At 43.3% G+C, this 21,660-nt stretch overlaps 2 protein-coding genes across 2 annotated transcripts; one reads left to right on the top strand and one right to left on the bottom strand.

Moving 5' to 3' along the window:
• The first annotated feature begins 1,297 nt into the window (after positions 1 to 1,297).
• On the top strand, positions 1,298 to 6,732 carry lysmd2 (LysM, putative peptidoglycan-binding, domain containing 2). The gene is made up of 3 exons (XM_061068185.1): positions 1,298 to 1,781; positions 3,235 to 3,572; positions 6,386 to 6,732. Exons 1-3 carry the CDS (start codon positions 1,515 to 1,517, stop codon positions 6,435 to 6,437), a joined length of 657 nt encoding a protein of 218 aa, XP_060924168.1. The 5' UTR covers positions 1,298 to 1,514; the 3' UTR covers positions 6,438 to 6,732.
• A 1,205-nt stretch (positions 6,733 to 7,937) lies between these two features.
• scg3 (secretogranin III) lies at positions 7,938 to 19,823 on the bottom strand. The gene is made up of 12 exons (XM_061068726.1): positions 19,721 to 19,823; positions 18,996 to 19,048; positions 18,782 to 18,824; positions 18,383 to 18,598; positions 16,975 to 17,117; positions 16,422 to 16,580; positions 16,109 to 16,343; positions 15,629 to 15,745; positions 12,880 to 12,960; positions 12,376 to 12,486; positions 11,372 to 11,461; positions 7,938 to 8,187 (listed from the first exon to the last, which is right to left on the bottom strand). Exons 1-12 carry the CDS (start codon positions 19,821 to 19,823, stop codon positions 8,069 to 8,071), a joined length of 1,470 nt encoding a protein of 489 aa, XP_060924709.1. The 3' UTR covers positions 7,938 to 8,068.
• Between the last annotated feature and the right edge of the window lie 1,837 nt (positions 19,824 to 21,660).

Below are 21,660 nucleotides of genomic sequence, written 5' to 3'. Positions count from 1 at the left end.
CTAATGTCAAAATAACTTTAGGGAATTCTATTCAATGAATAACCAGTCTCTTCCTCATTTGTCAGACTTTATGACACTGATATCCCAGCTTGGGACACATCTGTCTGTTTACATAGCTTTCCAAAGCGTGTTGTTTTCCTGCCTGGTCGGTCATGGGACTGTTGAGCAGGTTCCTCCTGCTTCCAACAGCATCGGCTCCAGATGTCACATGCAGCGGTCAGTGGTCACAGAGACCTGCTGAATGTTTCCACATGATGTGAAACGCCCTACTTCATTAACTGTAACACAAAAAAGTGAGTTGATAACCAACCCAATCTTTGATCTAAAAACCTCAATCAAATCAAAAAAAATCTATTTATTTAGTAAAATACACTTTATTAAATCTATAAATCCTAACTACGGTTGTGAGGGCAACATTTAAGGTGGGTTGAAATGGGCTGAGTTATTTTTCTGGTCAACTGCATTTGGGCCATTGTTGAGCCAAACAAATGTGTCTACCTGGGAGGCCGTAACTTAAAACTCCTCTTCAAGATGAGGCCTTAAGATTAAGAAGTCTAATATTACAGCTGTTACTTTAAGTTCCCATTGCAGTGAGTGTATATTGTGACTGTGTGTAGCATCTCTATTTATTTATCAGCAAAAATTGTAATATAGATTCTTATACGCCCCCTTTCTTATTTTCTGCTAGAATTACACATGTTGTTGTACTAGCGACTTTTTAATCAAGTGAATATGTTGGCCACTTCCTGTTTGAGAAGTTTGGTTGAAGAAAGTTTTAGTTATTCCACTTTATTCTGAATACCTCTGAATTTACCTCGAACAAATTTTGGCATTATTATTTATAATAATATCACTACCACTACTTATTTTTGTTTTTCTACGACTACAGCTGTTACTACTACTACAAGTAATAATGATAAGAAGAATAGGAAGATGGATTCATCAAGCACAAAATTAGTAGTTGTACTACTATTAACAACAATACAAATACTTTGACTACTTCTCCTACTAATCATAATAATTACAATTATTATTAATGCATATACATATAGTCTTTTCTATTAGTTAATCCACAAATTACTTTAAAGAAAATGTGTCTACCACTGACTTTCATTGTATAGAAGCCTACTCCAAGGACCTGCTAGTAAATTAAAATTATTATTATTATCATATAATTATCAATAACATATATTATAGATACAAAATCTTGTTAAAGTAATGAAGATATATGGTTTTTAAATTATTTTGAAAGTGCAACCGGAAGCTTTATCCCTGTTCTTCCTGACGCTCGGTACGTTATGACGTCATCACAGCGGATCTGTGAGCACAGCGGCTCTTGAGGAGATTCTCCCCCTGAAACATGCCTCTGCTCCCCGGGGCCGACACGGGGAACGTGACCGGGCCCTGGAGCCTCGCTGCCGCCTGACCCGGAGACCCACGTCCCCGCAGCGACGCCACCGGAGCCTCGGAACCAGCCGGAGGCCACGGGGCCCGCTTCATCGACCCGAGAGAAGATGGCGGAGTTCTCTCCCGTCCTGCCGATGCGGGATGGAGGAGGAGGAGGTGGAGGAGGAGGAGGCCGGTTCGGTCAGCCCATCTTCCCCCGCTCCAGGTCCGGCTCCGAGTCCGAGAGCGAGCTGTCCCAGAGCCTGGCCCGGACCAAGATCCGGTCCTACGGCAGCACCGCCAGCGTCACGTCCTCCCTGGGGGAGAAGTACATCGAGCATCGGGTTTCACACAGCGACACTCTGCAGGGCATCGCGCTGAAGTACGGTGTCACGGTAAGATACTACACACAGGTACTGCACAAAGGTACTACACACAGGTACTACACACAGGTACTGCACAAAGGTACTACACACAGGTACTACACAAAGGTACTGCACCCAGGTACTACACACAGGTACTACACACAGGTACTGCGAGGACAGGACACCTCACCTGGACAAGATACTGTATCCACTGGCATCACTTTATTATTGTGGGTGGGTAGACAACTGTACATACTCACTAAGTAAATGATCCACATCAAAGTACTACAGCACACAGTAAAGTACTTAATAGAATAGAATAGCCTGTAAACAAGAGACTCAATATAAGAGAAGTACTAGGTAGCTCTGTGTACAGTGGTGTACCATCACATCAGGGGGTTCGATTCCCTTCCTCAAACTTAGACCTTGTCCCAAAGTGAACCAGAGGCCACAAGTAGCTTGTTTCACCCCATGAGGCCTCAGGGTGTTTCTGCTGTTTTCGAGAATCCTCTTCCTCTGGTTGGAGGGAGCAGGTGCTCAGTTTCGACTTCTTGGTTTTGCTTTTGTTTCTAAAGTAAATGCAACTTTCTCAAACCTCCAGTTGGTCCAGTAGCCCCAGGTTCACTGTCTCAGTCTTATGTCAACTGAATGCATTCTAACCAGAGATGTTACAATTCTATTTGTCCCTTTGCCATTCCCACGTCTGGACTGAACCAATCTGATACCGGTGCATTTAAGAAAATAAAGTATGCACATTTAACCATCTGTTTGAATACCAACCCTGCCTGTATGGAAGTGATGATGTCATTGATGCAAGGCCTGTTGTTATGGCAACATTTGTGCTTCCCCTTGAAACTGAATTTCACTTACCTACAGAACAGTTCTTCTTCGCTGCTCTTAAATCAGTACCAAGAGGCCCAGTGCAATTGCTGATTTGTAGCAGTGAAGAAGAAAGTGCCATATGGGAAAAGTAAATAGCATTTTAATCTGGGTGAAACTAATACACTGTGAAGACCTGGTATCTGAATGGTAGATAGATTTGCATACTCGCTAAGAATCGGAGGAACTTAACTTGCTGGTATTGGAACATCTTCATTGATTTTTGTATCACAGCTTTCAAAACAAAGTGCTTTACAGGCACTGGAGATGCTCCTTTAAAAACAAACAACAGTTCTCATAATGCATTTCATCTTCCCTGCCTTCTCTTCAAGTGTCTCAGTGAGTCACCATTTTATTTAAAAACATGTCTTTGAACTGATTGCATCATATAAACCGCACACGTCACTTCTAAATGGGTCAACAACTGACTGACTCTCTATTAGCAGCATAAGCTGTGTGTATAAAGCCGGTGAGAGTGGTTTCATACTAATGTTTTCCCTTGATGAGGCACAGGACAAAAACAGGAAACGATGCTGATCATGGTGTTAGAGCCACAGAAGCCATTTCTAACACAATCTTTTTCAATGTCACCCTGATCTGCCAGATGGAGCAGGTCAAGAGAGCCAACAAGCTGTTCAGCAACGACTGCATCTTCTTGAGGAACAACCTCAACATCCCTGTGGTGTCCGAGAAGCGCTACACATTTAACGGACTCTCTCTGGAGTCGCCCGACGGGGACGGTGAGACGGCGTGCCAGGAGGCGGACTCGCCCTGCATTACGCCGGATATTGAGGGACCCTCGCCGCCTCCGTCCCCGCCATCGGAGAACTCCAAACCCACCCAGCCAGAGGAGCTGTCAGCCAAAGACTTCTTACACAGACTGGACTTGCAAATAAAACAGTCAAAGCAGGCGGCGCGGAGGCTGAAAGAAGAGGAAGTAAGGTGAGGCCACGAAAACCCCCAGACCACTGCTAGTATCTGCTTCATCTGGTCTGTGTGTGGATGTGAGCAAACTGTAAACTGGTGTGGTTGACTTTAGCCTCACATAAATAAGTAAACCTGTCTGCAGCTCTTTCCTGGTTTGCTGCTTATCACAGAGGAATTTGTTCTGTCTTCCAAACTGAGAGTGTTTACAGGGTTTAGGAGACAGAAAACATTTGTACGGTGTAGGAAGATCTGTGGTGTTGGTCACAGCCCCTTTCCCCAAAAGCAATTGATCACATCTCATGGACTCACCATGGAACCAAAATCCTCAAATGTTGATCAGAAGGGAGAAGAACACATCAAAACACCAGAAAAAGCTTTAAGACACGTTTTTATAATGTATTGCGAAGGTTGACCACTTGAAATAAAACGTTGGAGTACTCAACCAACCAGGCTCAGCGATACAAGCCCCACCCCAAAGCTTCCTGTACTCCCCCTGGAGCAGGGTCTTTCTTGGGGGTCAAAGGATTTCCCCGAACTATGATTTAGACCCTTGTCCTTGCTGTGGAAAAGCTCAGAGTTCCTGCAAAGGCTCCTTGAAACACAGCTTCAGGCTTCAGATCCTTGTAGGAAATGAAGCCCAGACTCCCAGGTCCTGGTCAACAGGAAATGCAAACAAAGCAGGCAAAATGTTTTCACAGAGGGCAGATCCGAGATCGCAGCCGAGGCTCTCTCCAGATCAGATGTGCTAGTCAGATGCCTCTTTATGCAACACTCAGGTTTTCAAGCAGCAGATCTTGTGGAATCAGGTCCGTCTCCGTCCTCCTGACACTGTGCTGAGACAGGGAACGCTTTCACATCTGCCTGGTCGCGAGGTAGTAATGGATGCTTGGCAGATACCCATTCATAGAGACACAGGCTTGGGTGCTATTATCAGTTTAGTCAGGACTGAGTCACACCCCTCTGCTGACACACATAAACACACACACACACACACACAGTTTTTCCACTTGACAGTTTTAACATATTTCTCTCATTCTGGAGTGTTTTCAGTATGAATTCCTGCAGAAGCTCATCCTGTTCACCTCAGAGTGACATTATCTGATCTTTCTGGTCACTGCACCAGCATCAACTGTCCATTATACATAGTTCCTGTATAGTTCCAACCATGTGGTGGTTGAAACAATGCTTCACTCTACAATGCTTCCTAAAGAACATAGGGAAGAGACTTTCTTTCTGGATTAAATCAACTGAACACCTTATTCCTCATCATATCCCTTTAATTTACTGAATCATTTTTTTTCTATCGATAGGTTAATATGATATATTGGAATTCTTTTTTTTTAAGCATTCCCTCAATCAATATATAGTAAAACATCCCATGACTGCATTATATCACTAACTCAATTTAAACTAATTTAAAGGACTATCTTAATAAGCAGCATGTGATAAACAGTCATTGGTCCACGTGATACTATATGTAAGCAAAGTATTCCATTATTTCAGAGCCACTGACTGGAATCATATTTCCTTCAGTTTTGCCAGGACGTGCCAGTAACTGTAAACCAGTGTCGTGTTTGAGGAAGCCACGAGCCTCGAGCAAACATGGAGACGCGGGTTTTGTTTACCTGCGAGCCGAGGAGCGAGCCGAGCTTTAGGACCAGCTTAGTGTCAGACTTCAGCCACATGTCAGGTTGGCCTTTAGACAAACAGAGGACCACTTTGTTGTTTCAGTCCCAGAGCAAACACAGAGCCGCACGCCCGCCTGGCTTTCTCCTGAGGACGAGACGAACCACAAGAGTCACCGACAGGAATGTAATGTGGAGCCAGCTGGTTGAAACATTACCTTACATTTGATCAGTAACTTTTTGAAATTCTTATTCCACAATCTCAATCAATATTCTGCAATCCTGCAATTTGCCATCATTTGAAACATTATTTATGGTACAAAATTATGATGTAGGATAATTAAAAGAGGATTACGAGGATAAACGGGCGATTAAAGAAACAGATGCCAAACAAATAACTGTTGCTCTGCATAAATATATTAATGCTGTAAACAAAGGCCCAGGAAGTGGAATAATTCCTCCTCGCTGGTTTTGTTCATGAACAAAGAAACGTCATTAATCGGAATCTTGTTTAGTATCGAAAGTCTAAAGACGATTAACAGTCTTGTTGCTGACAGAGAGACTAACATAGAATTTGCTTAAAGGTGTTTTTTAAACAGCTGACTATCACAGAGTTGGACAGATCTCAGTTCTGCCTTCCACTGCATCCTCGGAGGAAATCAATAACTTTGGACAGTATGGGGCCAATTAGCTTTTCTGAGTTTCTTGGAAAGTTTTGAGGATTGATCATCGTGCTCCTTTGGGATGTTTTCCAGTCCGACAGAATCCCCCACTCTGTAGAAACTTTCTTTGAGCCTCCTACTTTTACTGTTCTCTGTCCTCTCTTCAAAGCGACTGTGTAAAGCCTCTCTAGTCCGTCCTAAATTGATTTCCCCAATTCTTCCCCTTATTAATAACATTTCTCTGCAGCCACGCTCCTTTGACAGCTTTTATTTGTGTAACTAGTTTTCGAAACTCATTTAAATTGATGATGTTACTCCAAAGAGACTTGTTTGCGTTGCACATAAAGGCTCTGTTCTGTCCAGATGAGCCGTCAGCCTAGACGCGGCCGCTCGATCAGCCTCATCCATTATTCACACGCTCACCTGGTGACGAAGACAGGAAGGGGGAAGCACGTCTGTGTGGGCAGCTATATTAAAACCGGTTTCCACTGGAAAATTTCCGATGAAAATAAACGGTTGTAAATCTTTTTCTCATTTGCAGGAGCAACGAAGACGACTACTTGGCCCCTACAACGTCGTACCAGGAGATATGAGAGACTGTTTACCTGAGGCCCTGTTCCGGAAGCACACACACAACCACAACCACAATCTCCTTACTTTCTTTCTTTCTGTTTTTTCTTTTACCGAACCACGTTGAACAAAAGTGTCATGTTTGCCTTTTTATTTATTGTTTTGCAGTTATCATGATGTATACGATTGTTTTGTTTTGTGTACAGTGTTACAGGGAGAGGGAATCAGAGCACATGTGCCCATCCACTCATCTTATGCTTCTGAAGCTGCTGTACAGAACGCACCTGCTGCACACACACACACACACACACACACACACACACACACACACACACACACACACACACACACACACACACACACACACACACACACACACACACACACACACACACACACACACACACACACACACACACACACACACACACACACACACACACACACACACACACACACACACACACACACACACACACACACACACACAAAGCACTCTGAATGCTAAGCATCTCCAGATGGATTCGCTTGTTAGACTTGCTAACTGCTACCGCTGTTCTCAATCCTAATATTGAGAAGCATTTCCAAGCCTTCAGCATCAGTGTTTACCCAGGATGAGCGCACCGCTCTCAGGGGCGGTGGACGGACTCCAGCCTTTGTTACATTTGCCTCCATCGAAAGCTTGTTTTTTTGCTTTAGGAACAGAAGGGACTGCTCTATTTTTTTTTTTGAAGTGTGAATGTATTATTTATGTGTGTAACAGCTGTTTAATTGTGCTTTTAAATTCTGTTTTGTTTTGTTTGGAGAGAATAAACATGTATTTAAACCAGATGTGAAGCTCTCAGGTGTTTCCATGGCAGCACAGGTGCATGTCAGCTGCTCGTGTTTCAGCACAGTATCACATCATGGAGTACACGGGTAGAGAAAAGGCAATGTTTTAATTGCTTTAACATTTTTAGGAAAAAATCACAAATATTTACATTTAAAAATACTTCATCTTGTGTCTCTAAAGAGATGTTTAAATGTTGAACTCACAGAGACATGCAGAGAGCAGATGGTACAGACATCGCCCCCTAGTGGGGGTACAGCAGAACAGAACAGAAGGAGTATACGCAGGGCACCGGCATGATACACAACAAATATATTTTTGGTAAAATGAAAAGCCAGAACACATTAAGATCTTACATTTACGCTGGAAATAATAAAGGTAATAGGCTAAGACAGGTTACACATAATGAGTACAATTTGATATATGTGTTTTGTTGCAAAAGCAAAAGGTTTTGGAAATGGATTAATATGAAATATACTGCATGATTCTCTCACAACATTCATTTCTCACAGGAGTCAGGTTTAGAGTAAATGCTTGCGTTTAGTAGGACGTGTGAGTTTATTATGTAAAATATTTGGATTTGTCTCAGTAATCTTCTATTCTACAGATTATTACTCTGACCTCAGCGTGCAAATATGATCAGCTGTGGGAGCTGAGGGGAATTATCTGATTTCTTTCATAGTAACGTTAAATCCCGTCATACATATTGGGAATGTCTGAGAGGGGAAACAACTCAGCAGGTGGGTTTGAGTCCTCAGGGTTTCGTTGGAGATCTCTGTGTCAAATTCTGTGTTTTAGGCCAGAGGAGGGTTGGAGGATGGATGTTTACAAGCTGCCGTAGATCCTCTTGATCGTGTCTCCTTCGTCCTTGGCGATGATGCCCTTGTCGATGTAGGAGTCGACCTGCTGGTCCATGAAGTCCTTCAGCTTGGACAGATCGTAATCTGGAAAAATCAGACACAAGGAACAGTTTTTAATCATAAAGGCTCCCAGGGCAACGTCATGAGACGATTTGCAGGATCGATCGGACTTCAGAACGGCAGCATCTTCTTAAGACAGCACACCCAAACAAGCTCTAATCTGTTACGGACCTTCTTTATCACAGGATTAAGGTCAGACTAAGCATGTTTGTCTCGGGTTACGGAGAGTTAAGCATCAAATGAGACCAAACACCAAAACATCAAAACATCACAGAGTATCACAGACAAATGTTTAGTTACATCTAATAATATATTTTATATTTTTCCAAGATGGCACCGTACGAGTGGCAGCTAGTAACACCAGCTCCGGCTACTGAATTTCCCCATTGTGTGGATCGATAGAGTTTTATCTTATCTTATCTTATAATCAATCAATCGATCAAACTTTATTTAAATAGCAAATTTCAAACAAAAAGATGGATGGTAAAAATGTATTTCTGAGGAATCAAGAGCACCAGATTTAGAGACCAAAACAATCAATAATATATATAATCAACAATAACATGTTAGAAAAACAAAATAAAACGATAAATAAAATGATAATACTAAAATAATAAATCACGGCATGAAGGCCAAACTAATTATGTGGGTTTTTAATTAAATAATTAGTTTCAGGAAGTCATTTCCAAAAAAATTATTATTATGTCATGAATATTAAAGGAGGTTGAATCCCCTTTGCAAGAATATGAATCTTTTCATGAAGCACCATTTGCGTTCACCTTGCTCCAGAACAGTCACTGTCACAAGGCTAAAGAAGGATGTGGCTAAATTTAGAGATGAACCCAACCTGGTTGTTCCATCCATCAAGGTAACAGACGAGACTCAGGAAGCTGCCAAACAGCTGCTGATGTCTCCCTGCTGCGACTGACGAGGGACAGACGGACGGAGGACGGCCGAGACGTCCCACCACCATCGCATTTTACAGCCGCTGCAGATTTATTGCCATGCTTCAAGATACCGGCCCTTTGCCCCATGACTGACATGACGTGTGTGGGGGGGATTAACGTGATGTGATTAGAGGCCGCACCGCTCCTCTCCATCTTGTCTGTGAGGAGGCTGAGCGCCAAAAACAGGATGTGGCCTCCCCGTCCATCTGGTCCTCTGGCTAATCTGTTTGGTTGTGTAGGCGTACACAAACACACGAGTCCCCTCGCACTGTGCTAATGGCTGCTGCTGCTCGAGTAAACACTCGCCTACTCTGTTACTATGACACTGTTCGTCTTGATAGAAAAGGCTCTTTTCCAGCTGTACTTTATCAGAGCAGAAATGTGATTTCAATAATATTTTTGTTATTAATTATTATACTGAACTTTATCTGTTCTGATACTATTTGTCACTTCCCGATAACGATTCTGACACCTGGACTTTGCATATTGTCCGATTCCAAGTACTGGTCTGATACCAGGCCTGGCTCAGGCTTAAACCCTTTATATAACAAATAGAGAGAATGAATAGAATTTCTTTTTTTATCTAGTTTGGAAGTCATAACTGAAAAAAACCTCAAACAAATACATCTTTGAATACACAACAATTAACTCCTTTCAATAACTGGAAATGCGACTGGTTGCATACGCATTGGAAAAACAAGTTTGTAAAAGGATAAAAAAAACAAATGGACTCAATAAAATCAAGCTATTCAAAAACAAAGAATACAAACAATTGACTAAACCCCCGACAAGGGATATAAATGCTAAGAAAATACAAATAAGACACAGATACAAATTAATGAAAGGCTTTTGTAAAAAGATTTCCAAGGCGATGTAACTCATTCTGCGTATAGAGAGAAGGAGGAGAGCAGTTTTAATAGGTTCCTCGGTGAGTTAGAAAATGAGTCCTGGTGCTGAATCATTATAGTTACTTTGAGTCCTGCTCTGGGGAAACTGGGCAATTTTGGGATCAGATTTTGTGCCTGTGTGCCTGTGTGTTTGTGTGTGAGTGTGTGAGTGTGTGTGTCCCCTGTTCCTCTTGTTCTGACACCATTATCAGTCTGTCTCCCCTGCCCAGGTCCCTGACAGGCAGGCGGGCAGGGAGGCTCCATGTTGTCCCAGACAACCCCTCAGCACAGTGGAATGCTAATGAGACGCCCCATAATAACGCCTTGTTGCAGATGAGCACCAGACAAAAACTTCCCTGCTGCTCCGTCCCCTCTGCCCCCCCTCCGATGAACTCGGTCTTCTTTCTTTTACCTTCCGCACCCATGAATCTGGGTCAAACCTTGTTTTTCATCAGCAGTTCCTCGGCCGTTGAATCATTTTTTCCCGACTCACTTGAGGCCGATTCACCAGTTGATCGACTCAATCGGGCCAGTGATCAGCAGCACTGAATATAAATCTCACTGAGCTGGAACTTTGTTATTTATTGGTCCCGGATGTCCCACTGGGTTGCCTGCCAGTGGACGGATTGGCCTGAATAGTGAGGATTCATTAACATTTCATCTTCCTCTGCTTAATTACGCACCACTGGGCATTGATTTTCTAACTGGAGAGCCCGACAGGGGGCTTCTCCTGTTTGATGTCAGACCACCACAGTTTAAAGCTCACGGGTCATGTGCTGATATTTACAGTATGGATGTGACTGAGTTAATAAGATAAACACACAAATACTATAAAACCACCACAAAGACTTCATGGTCTTACTGTGGCTGAGTCTGGACAAGTTGTGATTCCACGTCATGTGCTCATGAAGGTGTAAATGTCGAGGAACAGGTAGGAGGGAATAAACCAACGGAGCATTATTCCTGTTCTGTTCGGCTGTATCTCAAGTAATTGGGACAGACTCATCAAGAACGCTGCATATTCATGAGCCGTGGAGCGAAGCGGCGCTCAGTGTGGTGTCCCACGCTCATTTTAATTGCAAATGGAAGGGGGGGGGGACAAAAGAGGCTTCAGATTTTCTGTTCTTCAGTGCATCGCCTCAGACCTGTCTGTGACCCACCACTGTTCACTGAGGACTCGAGGGTTTGCAAATGAGGACGTTTTCTTGTTCAGGCTCTCGAGACTCAGGGATTAATGGCGGGGTAAAGCAGTTTAGATATTGTCGCTCTCTCATCCATAACCTCACTGATCATGTGAAAACAATGACTATGGAGCTGAGTCACATCTGCGTTTGGTCTCTTCTCATCTATTGAAGTAAAGAGAACCCGTCTCACCATCTTTGCCCTCCTCTTTGTTGTGCTTCTTCAGCCACTCGATGTTCTTCCTGATGGCCTCCAGATAAGCCTCCGACTTGCCGGGTGTATCTGAGGATAAGAGAAGGAAGCAATAAAGAAAATGAGTCATTCAGAATCATATTTTTAAAAAGTCTTTGAGAAACGAAAAACTATTGAATTTCCTTTCACTTCTTCTGTAGTGTGTTAACTCCCAGATGAGCTCAGTTTCTACTTTACAGTAAGGCAGTGGTTTCTGAGACTTATCTATTATTTAAAAGAAAGAAATTTCCTACAGCACGACTTATACTTTATTGTTTTACATTTCAGTTGCGATGGGAAAATGTTGGCAGCCAGATATGTGTTTCCATTTTAAACCAGAAGCACAAAAAGACACAACGTGGGTGAACGTTGGACATATATTCATGGCCAGAGGTGGGTTGAGTTGACATTAACCATCTATCGAGATGAGACAGTTTTTAAAACACAGATTCCATTTGGATAATAACACATGCTCCATTTTTCTATAAATAATATGTTATGCAACTCGGGGAAATCTGTTCAAACACAGAAAAGACTGTTTAGATTCGACATTACTCGGATTTACTTCATTTCCTGCTGAAACAAATTAATCCTGCTCCATGCTTCATTTTACCTTTTATGCGCATGTGTGTGTGGATTAGAGAAATGAATGGGTACAGTTCAGTGAATGGGGACAGAGAATAATGGCCGCTGTGGTGAGTTTTTTCCTCTGACTGTTACTGGGGCTGGCCTAGTTCAGGGACTTAACCATGATTCACTCGAACTACGCCGTGTTGTTTACTTCCTGTCGGCTCTGCTGAGTGAAAAACTAAACGTCTGAACTGGGACCAGTAACTGAGGTGGAGCGAGGAAGATGTTTCCTACTGAACTGGTGTGGTGGGAATTTGCTACATTTCATAACCCTGAATTTATTTGGAACAAAAATACAAACAAAAAGTCAACTCATTGATAATGTTTGCACTGACTGGTCTCAGATGATGGCTGCTCCTCCTTGGTTGAGTCTTTCAGGTTCTCGTATTCCTTCTGCATCTTGAAGGCCTCGGCCTTGGTGTTGTCATCCTCATCCAAGATTTTACCTACAGAAAAAAAGGGCCCGGACATTAAAACATAAAAAACCTGTCGCTCTGGTATTGGTGGTGATAAACTTAGCAGAAGTTTGAAAAATAGCCTTTTTCAATAAACACCTTATCCACTGTCTGTTGAACAGAAGTGTCCAATTGACAAGACACATATCCCTTAATCACTGAATGAGAGATGTTGTGTTTGGTCCTGAGATTTAAAGGTGCTGGTGGATGGATTTTGTTATACATGCTAGCTGTTTCCCCCTGTTTTCAGTCATTATGCTAAGCTAAGTTGTCGCCTTAATGGACAGATCTGAAAGTTGAATGAAGTAAATCCCCTCCGATCACGCTGAATAAAAAAATGTGATCTTGTTGATTTACAAATGATGGTGTGTAAAGGCTGTTTACCGTTGGGCCCGATGAAGTCAGGCAGGAGGGACTTGCCCAGCTTGTTCTTGGTCTGCATGGCGATCATGGCGTCCAGGTTCTCTGCAGGTGGATGAAACAGGCCAAATATTTACTTAGCATTTAATCAGCGTCATTTCACTCTACAGATGATAAAGGAAAAACCACATTAGCGTTTGAAAGCCCCACGTTGTTCCTGTGTGACTCCGAGGGCAATTATCACTAGAAAAGACTTTCCACTATTTAAATAAAGGTAGGGTTTCAAGTGTGTGACGTAGAGCATTTTAAATTAATGATGAGAATAACAAGCTTGTATTTGTCCTCCGGTGATCCATATGTTCCAAGTCTAAAGTTGTATAGTATCACTTATTAATCATAAATATAAAGCCCTGTAGGGGGCTAAGCGTTTTCTTTGAGGGATAAAAAGACCCCAAAACAGATAATTTGGCTCAAAGGGAGTTAAATGTCAGGATCTCTCAGGATTAGCGTCGGGGGGTAAACATGTGGAAGCAGATGTTGTGAAGATACACACACACACCAGAGGTTGGCTGAAATGTCATCCTCTCGTTCAAGTGAAAAGCTTTTACGAGGCGCTATTTTGACAGATTTACTTTATTGAGGATCTGTAAATAAAGTGCAACTATTTATTAAATAATGCTTTCACATTTTAAATGGAACAAGCTAAACTGTCAAGAAGAGAAAACATGCCTACTAGGTAGAGAAGGTTGGTTATCGATTTTTCCGTGACATGAGTTTTAGAATAACATAAGTTTATCTATTATTTATTGTTTGTTTTCAATATGTATTTATTAGACTGTAATATACTATTTTTTTTACCGCTGGGACACATTTTGTTGGACAATGTTCAGTAACAATAACGACATTGAATCAGTGGATATTAGGAAACAGTGATAACAAAGACATCAGAGATACACAAAGGCTGAATGCAGCACTGTAACTGAGCAGCACAGTTTATCTCATCTACTGTACTGTGCTCAAGAATCCTTTTATTTATTTTTATCTAACAGTTTCTTTGTGTTTTCTCTGAGGACTCAAACCGCCTCCTCCCACCTGTAGCACAAAGCCCATTATTTCAACCCTCTTCCTCTACACACAGACACACACAGACACACACACACACGCACGATCCATCGTTCTTCCCCTCCTTCTACATCCCCTCCTCTCTATCAATCTATCTGGAGACCGTCATCACCCTCGGGCAGATTAGCCGTGATTGACAGTTGTGTGTATTCAGCTCTGTGTCGGGATGACTCACTGGAGCATCACAGCCAGTTGGGGGTAGAGGCAAGGAGGTCGGCATTGACATGTTGCTAGGCAATGGTGCTCTGTCCGTCCTATTATCTCCTCTCAACCTATACAACCGTAAGGACAGGGGTTGCCTAGGAAACCCACATCCTCTTTAATGGTATACACCTGTTTTGTTCTGATGTACAACGTCAGCCGTGGTCATTTGCTCGGCGGTAATGGAAAGAACAATACTCTGCTGCTGCTGCTCAGGGTCATGTGAAGGAGCGGATTATCCTTTTACAGCCTCCTTAGGTCTGCTTCAGTTACAGTGTTTTATTTACCTCTCTTATACTCGGCTGATAAATTACACACATGTCTAAAAATACATCTTATATTTGCTCTGACGGAGATATTAATTGGTTATTTGAGAGAAATCAATCTGTAACAATATTCTCTTAAGTTCTTTATCATCCTTGCTCGGTTTAATTTCCCAGTAAAGTGAGACGATTCCATTTTGGATTTTGGGATAAAAAAGGAGCAGTTTGAAGGTATCCTGACTTAAGCAATGGAAAAATATTTTAACACATTAATCAATTGTTATTATAAATCCTATTATTAACCCTCAAATAATAATTCATGGATCTTGGAGGAAAAATTTGATTAAATGAACTTAAATGTGTTTTTTTAAATGACTTTCTCTGAGTGCTATTCTAGTTATACATGGTATAAATAGAACAACTAAATCCTTCCATTTATGAAAGAGCGTATCATTTGTATTTGTTCTGTCTAGGACTTAAGAGAGAGATGTTAGAGATGACAGCTGTCTCCTAAAGGTGCCTGACCTTTCCACCAGTTACTGATTTGTCATTGATGGCCATAAAAAAAAAATAGAGTCTGGTTTTGCAGGGTGCCCCTGACACTAATCTGTCTGTGCAGGCTTCACACTCCACTGCACTGAGTGAAGGAAACATTAGCTCGGCTGAATGAATATAATGAAAAAGCACATAGAGAGAAATGTATGTGCACCAAAGCAAAGGAGAGGCAAAGTTAAATTTTAAACCCTGAAGCTTCACATTATGTCAATATATAATGTTATATCAGAAAATATAAGCAAACCACATAAATTAAGATACAAACTTCAAAATTTAAGTTTCTTCTTCTGTAATGCATCAAACTAGAAAAACAATAACTTTATAACCATTAGGTTAATTTAGTTCAAATTCAAAATGCTCATTACTTTAGACAAGACCATTTAAGAAATAACTTAAATCAAGATTTACATTGAAGTTGTGATGGGAAGGTTGGAAAAAGACAGAGCTTTAGTTAAAACTACAAAAATGAATGTCAAGCTAAAGATGTGAAATATAATCAGCATGTTCCACATAACACAATTTACCACAAATGTTTTTATGACTGTGGCCTCTGTTGTATGATTCTGTCTCTGAGGTTCCTGCTTCCAATCTCCCCCCAACAACAAATAAAAAGTGCTGGTGTTGCGTCTTACCCAGATAGGACACGCCCTCCTCCGGCGTGATGGTGCCGTACTTCACCATCATCTTCACAAAGTCGATCAGCGTCTTCATGATGGTGATCAGTGTCTCCCTCTCCTGAGTGTCTTTCTCTGCAAACAGCAAACCAGAAGACCCATTAGAAACCAAACCCCAGTGATGCTTATTGATGGTAGTTGATTACCATGGTGTTAATGTAGCTACACAGTGGGGCTCATAACCGGAGTATAAATAATTAGTATTGTGTGTTTTATCCAGACTTCCTGCTGAAGATATGTCAGGACGGGGGGACAAAGGTGCCTTAAACAAGCAGTGACTCATCCTTGAAAATAATATTGCCATGACAACAGCAATTATCTGGGCCACTGGTCTGCATCTGAAGAACTTCTATCTTTGGACAGAGGATTTGTCTGAATCAATGGGTTTTAAACCATCACAGGATCCCCGGGGGGGGGGGGGGTGTGTGTGAGGTGTACCTGAGTTGAGGCTCCTGAGCAGACGGTAGAAGTTGGGGAAGTACTGCAGGTCCTGGAGCCCGTCTTCAGGGCTCACCTCGTTGCCTTCTGCAGCGTCTTTGTCCAGGACGCCGTCCGCTGCGTCCGCTCCGTCCTCCTCCACGTCCCTGTCCACCTCGTCCTCAATCTCATCTTCATCCTCCGCCTCGTCCTCCTCGTCATCGTTGTAGCGGCGCCTGGGCGGCTCCCACGTGTCCTGGAAAGAGGTTTTTCCTGTTATTATTTGCCTTCTGCATGATTATCATTGTTCACACTATCATCAGTTCAGCTTTACCAGGTTTACGTCTGAACCCTGGTCGTCCTGCTCTGCCCCGATTTCTTGGTCGTTGCTCTCCACGTCGTCAATCTCGTTTTTCTTGGCGTTCTTGGTGATGAGGTCCTGGAGCGCCTCGGCCACCTGGTACTCCAGCGTGTCTGCCTGACCGTCTGTGATCTGCACAAACACAAAGAGACACTTGTGCGTTAGAACATGCATTGGCAGGAAAACACTATGTAACACTATCATCTCAAGATCCCCTCAGGGTGCAAATTGAACACAGCCCAACCAATTATTGGCTGTCGAAAAAGCAATTCACAACCGAAACCGTGGAACAAAACATAATTAGCACGTCTCTGCCGTCTGCTCTCTGAGAGAGAGAGAGAGAGAGAGAGAGAGAGAGAGAGAGAGAGAGAGAGAGAGAGAGAGAGAGAGAGAGAGAGAGAGAGAGAGAGAGAGAGAGAGAGAGAGAGAGAGACACAGAGAGAGAGAGAGTGTTCCTGTTGAGAAAATGTCATGCTCCCTGCTGTGTGGATCGAGCTGTGTATGAGAGAAACTACTCAGAACCCACCAGCCCCAGTTTGAGGAGTTTGGAGACGATCCTATCAAACACCCCTCGGTCGTCCTCCTCGTAGATCTTGTTTGCGATCTTCTGGACGATGTCCTCGGCTGTCAGCATGGTGCCGTCCACCTGGCGGAAGCTCTCTGGGTCGTCTGGGAGGAGACAACACGCACGTTATCCTCTGAACCTCAAACACGCTCTCTAGCAGTGTGGCTGTACAGAGCATGTGTTTCTGACATCTTTAAGTTGCATCAATAGGTACAATAATCTCAAATGTTTTTTCGTTGTAGGGAAATTTAATTTATCTGTCTTTTTCTAATTCTCTGTCTATTTTGGGCCTTTCTCATACATCATTAATCATCATTATCTCCTATTCAGCATATTTATATCTGCATTACTAAGGAAAAATGAAGATCCTTGCAGCCTGTCTCTTGCATAACAGCCCCCGCTGTGGTCCACACACACACAAACACACACACACACAAACACACACACACACACACACACACACACACACACACACACACACACACACACACACACACACACACACACACACACGATGAGAATAAACAGTGCCAGGATACTTTTGCCTGTATAGAACGGCTGAATCATCAGTTATGTACTTTACCTTTAAACACTGGGCCTATTCTTGTCTTGCTCGGGGAAATAAAAAATGAAATCCACACGGCGCTTGCCAAATGTAGATGTAGCGTAACCTGACAAGCTGCTTGTCATTGCAGGACTGACCGCACGAATCGATGAGGCAGAGCACTCAGCATCTTGTGTCTGAGTCACCTCACCTCCGAGACTCTGCTTTATGCTGATCACCGGAGTGGAGATTGGATAACATGCATGTACGGTGCTGATCAAGTGAACTTAAAAGTCCAATATTTGGAGGTCGAAAGACAGCAGGGCTTTGCTGGTTTTCTTGTAATTTTGAAATGAATCTCAAGATAAAAGATTAGCTATAAACGTTGGATATTTCGAGACGAGAACAGACGGCATCTCGTATTTTCACACATTTCTCCACATGACTTGGACACGGTGATGTTGGTGTATTATGTAAAGAAGCACAGTGGCCATGTAATTCTTAATACCACGGTGAGAGGAAGGAGATAATCTTTCTCTCTGTATGCACGTGTACTGTCTTCAACTTCTTCTATCTGCCTTTGCTTATCCCCATCACACGCACATGTTTCCACCGCCTACTCTTTCTTAAAATGTCTGCCTGGTGGCCTGCCAACCACCGACAGAAGCATGGGGCAAGCAGCCAGCGGCCTGCTCTTGGCGATGGGGGCAAAGGTCAGAACTCAGGCCCAGTTTAGCAGCCCGTGGCACCTTCACCAGCCGGCACCTATACTGGGCCAGTCAGTGCACTGTGCCTTGTGACCTGTGTGTGTGACCTGGTACTTGCCATCGTCCATTCCGGTCTTGGTGGAGTCGTAGTCCTCAGCCAGCCGCCGGCTCTTGGTGGAATCTGATTCATCGGGAATGTACTGATCGTCCTTTTTGACCGGTGCCATGGCGGAGTCCTGAGATTTCTGGCTGTCAGCCAGGGACTTGAGCACGGTCAAGTCATCGCTATCCTGCTGAGACTCGGTGTCCTTGGCTGCAGTGGGACGCCGGCTCTCTGAAAGCAGAAACCCAACGTTCAAACCTCAGACACACGAGCAGCTCCCGAATGTGGCTCTGATACAATCGTTACTTCTCAGTGCAGACGAAGCTTGTTTTTACTGGAAGGGCGGCAACATGAATCCACTCAGCAATCGGAAATAAAGTCATTAATTGATCTGAAATAAAGGTTTCCACTTACCAGCCGACTGGACTGCAGCCTTCACGCTGTCCGCCTCAACCATCTGGTGGAAAAGACAAACATTTAACAAAGAATTTCCACTCAGGATATCGGCTCAGATTAATAACGTTTGCTGGGCTAATACCCCGGTTGTTTGACAAGTGGCCATAAAGCCCATTTGGCCGGATATTGGAGGAGAGAGTGAGTTATGTTGACATGGAGACAGAGGGCTTACCTGCTCCTGTAGTGGTTTTTCTTCTGTCAGCTGCCTGTTGTACAGAGTTTTATCTGCAACACAGGAAGAATATTGCAGATATTTGATATTAATAATATTTCTTTGTGGGAGAACACAAAAAAGTTTTTTTTGCTTTTATAGTTTCATTTTCGTTTCCCACACTTGCAGCTGACAGACTCATGTGTTCGCTGCTGCTCTCCTCACTCACCACAGCAAAGGCAGAGCTTAATCGGATTATCAAACAAAAGATTAAACTGCGGCGAAAATAGACCTCGAGCGGCCTAACAGTGACCGGGCTGCGTTCAAAGACACTTCACCTCACAGGCTGGTTTCCTCCGTTTGATTCCGTCAGTCTATGTTCTCTAACTTCATTAAAAAGTGGAGCTACTCGGACAGTGTGAGGAAAACACATATTCAACCTGAGCATAGAGGGGAAGAAATAGCAATAATGTGCATTTAATCGCTCATATAGAGACGAATGGTCAAATTGAGTTCAAACCCTTGCAGATTATTCTCATATTATTCAGAGATCGGACCCTTGTAGCGGGACTGTTTTTGACCGGAGCACGTACTGAGTTTTACTGACCTCATTGCACTTGGTGTCGCTGGTAAAATATCCTGTTTAATCACTTTAATAACATTGAATTCTCTCTAAAACGACTTGCACATCAATACTTTACAGTGGAAATGTACAGGCTATACAATCACGTTAATGGTGAACTCACCATCCGATGGAGCAGTCGGAGTGGGGAAGGCAGAAACGTGGCTCACTGCATTCAGAGCGAGGAGCTGGAAAAGCAAGAAGAGGCCGAAGCATCTCGACGCCATCCTGGAGGCTTGTCTCCGGGTCGCTGCTCCTGAACGTGTGGACAGCTCCGCTCCGTCCGGCCCCTGGTGCTGAATCCCGGGCTGAGTCCCGGGCTGCAGCCGCTGTGTGACGCGCTCCGGGCGGGGAGGAGAGGTGCTGGATCTCCGCTGGTGCTCCGTGGAAACCGGGTCACCTCAGGGTGGTAACAAGCAGAGGAGCAGGGAGGCTGTCGGAGCCCCGTGTGAGATTCAGCATCACCTGCCCAGGCTGTAATAGAGCCCCGAGCTGCAAGACCCGCCCCCTGGCTCTTTACTGAGGGAGGAGGAGGAGGGAGGAGGAGGGAGAGAGGAGGAAGAGAGGAGAAGGAGGGAGAGAGAAAGAGGGAGGAGGAGGAGAAGGACGAGGAAGAGAGGATTGGAGGAGGAGAAGGGAGGAGGACACTGCAAGAAATGTCCGTCTAAGTCTCTAAGATAACACTGTCATAGTTATTTTATTTTATTTATTTATATTGTAATTTTGTATAATACAAATTAATTCCCTTTAGGATGAATACATTTAATTTCTATCTATTTCTTTCTATCTTTCTATGTGTCTGCCCCCCCCCCCCCTCTCTCTCTCTCTCTCTCTCTCTCTCTCTCTCTCTCTCTCTCTCTCAGATACAGTACAGATCATTTATACAGTAGAGGGCAGCCCTCCATTAGCCTAAAGTGAAGCTAAGGTTGTAAAGACAAGAATTATTATATATTAATTTAATTTAATATAGTCTCAGCTTGACATAAAGACGTTAGTGTTCCCATATCTCTGGTAAAGTTCTCCCAGTGTTCATTTTACCTAATAATATTTTCATGAAGTCATTATTTTGACATGGAACATCTCAGATTTTTGCAGCCGTGATAAGACCAACTTTTAAAACACAGATATTACTCTTATCAGTTTCCTTTTGTCCCAAATGAACATCCTCAACCATCACATAAACTCCTTTTTTTCATTTACTTCATGTCAATCTACATTTTCAAGTTGAGATAAGGAAAAACTGCTGAGTGACGTATTTCTTGCAGCGTTGCAGCGTAGAAGCCCCGCCCATTCTGTGCGTCACTCACAACCTGCGTCACGGCTGTAGATCTTCCACTGGCCAGCAAACAGCAACCGGTATTAAACCAGTCAAACAATTAGACTCACAAACAAAGGAGGGCAGATTAATTAGGGGCCATGTTTTATGGCCACGTTGCTCACACACAAGCTCAGTGCATTGTGGTAACTAGATGGGGGGGTAAAGGCTCCAGAGTCTCCAGAAACTTAATGAAGGGGGGGTTCATTTCCCACTTGTGTCCTTTGACATGCAAGAGAATACTTTATTTGCCTAAATTTCTTAAAGGTCTTTAAAAAAAAATGCTCATATAAGATAAACATGTTGAATAGGAGGTGGAAGCTGTAGCTCATCACTTCTCATTGGTCCCTATTCAGCAGCTACTCCCAGCAGGCTGCCTGGATGAGAGGACATATGATTTGGATGATGTGGCACATCACTGTTAATCCTCTGCTTTATGAAAACCCTTACGTCTGAGATTAACATGCAGCCTGCGTTCACTGACTGGACTCGTCTTCGGTCCGAGAAGTCGTTTCGCCTCACATCACACATTAGTTTGTCATCATGACGAGCAGGAAACAACTTTACAGATTAAATGTGCACTTCAATACATTTCCCTTTGGCTGCAGAGTGAATATGATTTAACGCGGCCCACTGTTAGTTGTTCTTTCCCCCCCCACACACACACACAGTATGTAGGAGTGAAGGTTTTTCAGCTTTGACCCTGTAAAGATTTAGTATCAGCGTTGGCTGGTTTTGTGCGTGTGTGT

This window comes from Limanda limanda, chromosome 3 (assembly GCF_963576545.1).
Source record: "Limanda limanda chromosome 3, fLimLim1.1, whole genome shotgun sequence".
Classification (NCBI taxonomy): domain Eukaryota; kingdom Metazoa; phylum Chordata; class Actinopteri; order Pleuronectiformes; family Pleuronectidae; genus Limanda; species Limanda limanda.
This window is presented reverse-complemented; position numbering and strand designations above follow the sequence as displayed.

What these genes read in the sequence shown, in the direction of transcription:
- lysmd2 (XM_061068185.1), top strand. Translation starts at nt 1,515, where the DNA reads ATGGCGGAGTTCTCTCCCGTCCTGCCGATGCGGGATGGAGGAGGAGGA. An exon ending in CGCTGAAGTACGGTGTCACG is followed by an intron (nt 1,782 to 3,234) that starts GTAAGATACTAC and finishes CTGATCTGCCAG; the next exon opens with ATGGAGCAGGTCAAGAGAGC. An exon ending in CTGAAAGAAGAGGAAGTAAG is followed by an intron (nt 3,573 to 6,385) that starts GTGAGGCCACGA and finishes TCTCATTTGCAG; the next exon opens with GAGCAACGAAGACGACTACT.
- scg3 (XM_061068726.1), bottom strand. Translation starts at nt 19,823, where the DNA reads ATGGCGTCGAGATGCTTCGGCCTCTTCTTGCTTTTCCAGCTCCTCGCT. An exon ending in GCTCAGGAGCCTCAACTCAG is followed by an intron (nt 15,746 to 16,108) that starts GTACACCTCACA and finishes TGCTGTTTGCAG; the next exon opens with AGAAAGACACTCAGGAGAGG. An exon ending in GCAGCCATCATCTGAGACCA is followed by an intron (nt 11,462 to 12,375) that starts GTCAGTGCAAAC and finishes TCTTATCCTCAG; the next exon opens with ATACACCCGGCAAGTCGGAG.